A 6,000-nucleotide genomic window follows, 5' to 3' on the forward strand; every position below is an offset into this window, starting at 1 on the left:
ACAATTTGTATGGGACCTATATGAAACAGGACATGACTCAACGACTGACACAATTTGGATGCGACCTATATGAAACAGGACATGGCATTATGACTGACACAATTTGTATGGGACCTATATGAAACAGGACGTGGCATTATGACTGACACAATTTGTATGGGACCTATATGAAACAGGACGTGACTCAACGACTGTGACACAATTTGTATGGGACCTATATGAAACAGGACATGGCATTATGACTGTGACACAATTTGTATGGGACCTATATGAAACAAGACATGACTCAACGACTGTGACACAATTTGTATGGGACCTATATGAATCAGGACATGGCATTATTACTGTGACACAATTTGTATGTGACCTATATGAAACAGGACATGACATTATGACTGTGACAGAAGTTGTATTTGACCTATATGAAACAGGACATGGCATTATGACTGTGACACAATTTGTATGGGACCTATAAGAAACAGGACATGGCATTATGACTGTAATGGTTTAATATTGGACAATAGTTCAAAACAGTCGTAAGATTGTAGAGAAAGAGTGAGTCACCATCCATATGTTGTTAATCCAGTAATCTGTTTAATCCAGTAATCTTAACAGATGAATCATATTCTGTGTCTTATAGTGTAACAATCCTTTGACAAAAGAACCCAAGTTAACAGCAGCCATGCGTATAATTCCAGAATGGACAGATTATGACAATGAAATAAAAGCGTTACAGGACAGGATAGCAAATAGTTCAGTAAAAACAAAAACAGAAAGTAGTAAAACAAAAGGTGAGTAAGATCTTGCAAATGCTGTCATTTTTGACTCTCTTGTGAGAGTTAGTGTATGTGTGCATTTGTGGTTTCAACGTTATGGCGACTTTCATTTCATTCAATTAACGACAGACCTACCAAATCAAGACCCTCGCTATTTTCATATTTTATATTAATATTTAATCAAATTTAAGTCAAGTTTGCATAGCTTGAGGTTAGTAAAGGGGGAAGGTATGGTACAAATTATATTAATAGAACTGTACCATGCCTACCCTTTTACCTAACCTAGGCTTAGCAAACATTTCTGTTAAGTCATCTGATATTCAAGATGAATTAGAATGTGATTCTATCTTGAATTGTATTGAAATTAAGGCTAATTAAACTGCAATTGGAGTTGCGTTTTAATCCAAACATAATGCAACTATATTAAAAGTTAATTCAACTGTATTAAAAGTTAATCCCCTGACTATGCCTACTGTCTGGTACCCTTGACCCCATCTACTCTCTGGTACTCCTGACACCATCCAATCACTGGAACCCCATGGCTACACCTACTCACTGGCACCTCTGACTACACCTACTAAGGGGTACCTCATGGCTACACCTACTCACTGGCACCTCTGACTACACCTACTAAGGGGTACCCCATGGCTACACCTACTCACTGGCACCTCTGACTACACCTACTAAGGGGTACCCCATATCTACACTTACTCACTGGTACCCCGGACTACACCTATTGTCTGGTACCCCTGACCATACCTACTCACTGGTACCCCCTGGCTACACCTACTCACTGGTACCCCTGACTATACCTACTCACTGATACCTCTGACTACACCTACTCACTGGCACCCATGGCTACACTTACTCACTGGCACCCATGGCTACACTTACTCACTGGCACCCATGGCACACCTACTCACTGGCACCCCTGACTACACCTACTCACTGGCACCCCTGACTACACCTACTCACTGGTACCCCTGACTACACTTACTCACTGGCACCCATGGCAACACCTACTCACTGGCACCTCTGACTACATCTACTAAGGGGTACCCCTGACTACACTTACTCACTGGCACCATGGCTACACTTACTCACAGGCACCCATGACAACACCTACTCACTGGCACCCCTGACTACACCTACTCACTGGTACCCCTGACTACACTTACTCACTGGCACCCATGGCAACACCTACTCACTGGCACTTCTGACTACATCTACTAAGGGGGACCCCATGGCAACACCTACTCACTGGCACCCCTGACTACACCTACTCACTGGTACCCCTGACTACACTTACTCACTGGCACCCATGGCAACACCTACTCACTGGCACCCCTGACTACACCTACTCACTGGTACCCCTGACTACACTTACTCACTGGCACCCATGGCTACACCTACTCACTGGCACCTCTGACTACATCTACTAAGGGGGACCCCATGGCAACACCTACTCACTGGCACCCCTGACTACACCTATTGTCTGGTAGCCCTGACTACAGCACTCACTGGTACCCCATGGCTACACTTACTGTCTGGTAGCCCTGACTACAGCACTCACTGGTACCCCATGGCTACACCTACTCACTGGTACCCCCTGGCTACACCTACTCACTGGCACCTCTGACTAAACCTACTCACTGGTACCCCTGACTACACCTACTCTCTGGCACCCCTGACTATCCCTACTCTCTGGCACCCCTAACTACACCTACTCACTAGGACCACTGCCTATACATACTCACTGGTACCCCCTGGCTGCACCTACTCACTGGCACCCCTGGCAACACCTACTCACTGGCACCCCTAACTACATCTACTCACTGGTACCCCTGACTACAGCACTCACTGGTACCCCCTGGCTACACCTATTCACTGGCACCCCTGGCAACACCTACTCACTGGCACCCCTAACTACATCTACTCACTGGTACCTCTGACTATACCTACTCACTGGTACCCCTGACTATACCTACTGACTGGTACCCCGGACTACATCTACTCACTGGTACCACTGACTACATCTACTCACTGGCACCCCTGACTACACCTACTAAGGGGTACCCCATGGCTACACCTACTCACTTGTACCCCTGACTACACCTACTAAGGGGTACCACATGGCTACACCTACTCACTGGTACCACTGACTACATCTACTCACTGGCACCCCTGACTACACCTACTAAGGGGTACCCCATGGCTACACCTACTCACTGGCACCCCTGACTACACCTACTAAGGGGTACCACATGGCTACACCTACTCACTGGTACCCCTGACTACACCTACTCTCTGGCACCCCTAACTACACCTACTCACTAGGACCACTGCCTATACATACTCACTGGTACCCCCTGGCTACACCTACTCACTGGCACCCCTGGCAACACCTACTCACTGACACCCCTAACTACACCTACTCACTGGTACCCCTGACTACACCTACTGACTGGTACCACTGACTACACCTACTGTCTGGTAGCCCTGACTACAGCACTTACTGGTACCCCATGGCTACACCTACTCACTGGTACCCATGGCTACACCTACTCACTGGCACCTCTGACTACACCTACTCACTGGTACCCCTGACTACACCTCTCTGGCACCCCTGACTACACCTACTAAGGGGTACCACATGGCTACACCTACTCACTGGTACCCCTGACTACACCTACTCTCTGGTACCCCTAACTACACCTACTCACTAGGACCACTGCCTATACATACTCACTGGTACCCCTGCCTATACATACTCACTGGTACCCCCTGGCTACACCTACTCACTGGCACCCCTGGCAACACCTACTCACTGGCACCCCTAACTACATCTACACACTGGTACCTCTGACTATACCTACTCACTGGTACCCCTGACTATACCTACTCACTGGTACCCCGGACTACATCTACTCACTGGTACCACTGACTACATCTACTCACTGGCACCCCTGACTACACCTACTCACTGGCACCCCTGACTACACCTACTCACTGGCACCCCTGGCTACATCTACTCACTGGTACCACTGACTACACCTACTCTCTGGCACCCCTGACTATACCTACTCTCTGGCACCCCTAACTACACCTACTCACTGGCACCCCTGGCTACACCTACTCACTGGTACCCCTGACTACACCTACTCTCTGGCACCCCTGACTATACCTACTCTCTGGCACCCCTGACTACACCTACTCTATGGTACCCCATGGCTACACCTACTCACTGGTACCCCATGGCTACACCTGCTCACTGGTACCCCCTGGCTACACCTACTCACTGGTACCCCCTGGCTACACCTACTCACTAGGACCACTGCCTATACATACTCACTGGTACTCCCTGGCTACACCTACTCACTGGCACCCCTGGCAACACCTACTCCCTGGCACCCTTAACTACACCTACTCACTGGCACCCCTGACTACACCTACTCACTGGTACCCCTTGGCTACACCTACAAACTAGGACCACTGCCTATACATACTCACTGGCTACACCTACTCACAGGCACCCCTGGCAACACCTACTCACTGGCACCCTTAACTACACCTACTCACTGGCACCCCTGACTACACCTACTCACTGGTACTCCCTGGCTACACCTACTCACTGGCACCCCTGGCAACACCTACTCACTGGCACCCTCAACTACACCTACTCACTGGCACCCCTGACTACACCTACTCACTGGTACCACTGGCTACATCTACTCACTGGTACCACTGACTACACCTACTCACTGGCACCCCTGGCAACACCTACTCACTGTCACCCCTGGCAACACCTACTCACTGGCACCACTGCCTACATCTACTCACTGTAACCCCTAACAAGCCATAAATATAACATTTATTTTTGTTCTTATTTTCACAGATATTCATGTAGAGTTATAGCACCAAGCTCACAAGAAAGTACCAAGTATTTCTACATCTTCTAAATTATCTTGTATTGTACATGTCATCATTACCTAGATCATGTATTGTACATGCCATCATTACCTAGATCATGTATTCAAATCTACTAGTCTTGCCTAAGTGTATAACAATTAGAGGGAGGGATGTAGGGGTAAGAACATTAGAGGAGGGAGGGGACATTTAGAGTGGGGGGGGCATTGGGGTTGGAGAGAGAAAGAGGGAATGTTGGAGAAGGGAGTGAAAAGATCATTGGAGGGTTTGAGGAGAAAGGAACATTGGGGTGGGGTGAAAGAACATTTAGGGGAAGGGAACATTGGAGAGGACAGAGCAGTAATACTGTGTCACTTGGGTGATTTTGTTTCTGTATTATGTTGAGCTATTAGGTTTTAGTAAAATAAGAAACCTGTTTTAAATCACTTCTTCTAAAGTTTATTTTTGTAAAACAATTCCAATTACTGCTTTCAATTTAGTTAAGCAGAGAATACATTGTGTTTACTTGCTTGACTGGGATAACCATTCTTTTGTTTTTATATAGACAATGTTTCTGGTTTCCTGATTGGGATATGTGTGGGAATCTGGTTCAAATGCAATTTACAAATAATAAAATATATTGGATGTTTAGATCAGTAACGCAATCATCAGTGGGCTGCCATCATGCTATTATTATATCACTTGCTTCTCAACTTTACTTCAATGTATGTCCATTGTTTCACCTTGGGAGTTGAATGCTACTACTTATATGTACACAAAGAACAAACACTAATAGTGAAGCAGAGTTGGATAATCACTTTCAATTGTATTTGTATTTCAGTACAGATTTCATATGTAAAGAATAATGATGATATTATTATAAAAAGAGTTTTCTGAAGTTTTGAATCATGACTTTTTACTAACTGATAAAGAGCTTGACCTACTCTAGTGCAATTTAGAGATTCTGAATTAATTTATGGTTAGTTTGATCTACCTTTCGGATCTTGGATTTGGTTTTAGAAGCATATTCTAAAAAATATTGTCTCTCCGTTATTGGAAATTATTTAATCCCGTGTGTGTGTGTGTGTGTGTGTGTGTGTGTGTGTGTGTGTGTGTGTGTGTGTGTGTGTGTGTGTGTGTGTGTGTGTGTGTGTGTGTGTGTGTGTGTGTGTGTGTGTGTGTGTGTGTGTGTGTGTGTGTGTGTGTGTGTGTGTGTGTGTGTGTGTGTGTGTGTGTGTGTGTGTGTGTGTGTGTGTGTGTGTGTGTGTGTGTGTGTGTGTGTGTGTGTGTGTGTGTGTGTGTGTGTGTGTGTGTGTGT

At 46.1% G+C, this 6,000-nt stretch overlaps 1 protein-coding gene across 2 annotated transcripts in view; it reads left to right on the top strand.

The window, feature by feature from the left end:
* LOC100373554 (UDP-glucose:glycoprotein glucosyltransferase 1-like) overlaps positions 1-5,580 on the top strand; it is a 48,759-nt gene extending 43,179 nt beyond the window's left edge. For both annotated transcript variants that reach the window (XM_085501984.1, XM_085501985.1), the window contains exons 38-39: positions 641-791; positions 4,672-5,580. In XM_085501984.1, coding sequence (XP_085358110.1) covers positions 641-791; positions 4,672-4,691 — 171 coding nt within the window. In that variant the 3' untranslated portion in view covers positions 4,692-5,580. The remainder of the gene's footprint in view (positions 1-640; positions 792-4,671) is intronic.
* Positions 5,581-6,000: the final 420 nt, after the last annotated feature.

The sequence above is a fragment of the Saccoglossus kowalevskii genome, chromosome 1, assembly GCF_978046115.1.
Source record: "Saccoglossus kowalevskii chromosome 1, keSacKowa6.1, whole genome shotgun sequence".
Taxonomy (NCBI): Eukaryota; Metazoa; Hemichordata; class Enteropneusta; family Harrimaniidae; genus Saccoglossus; species Saccoglossus kowalevskii.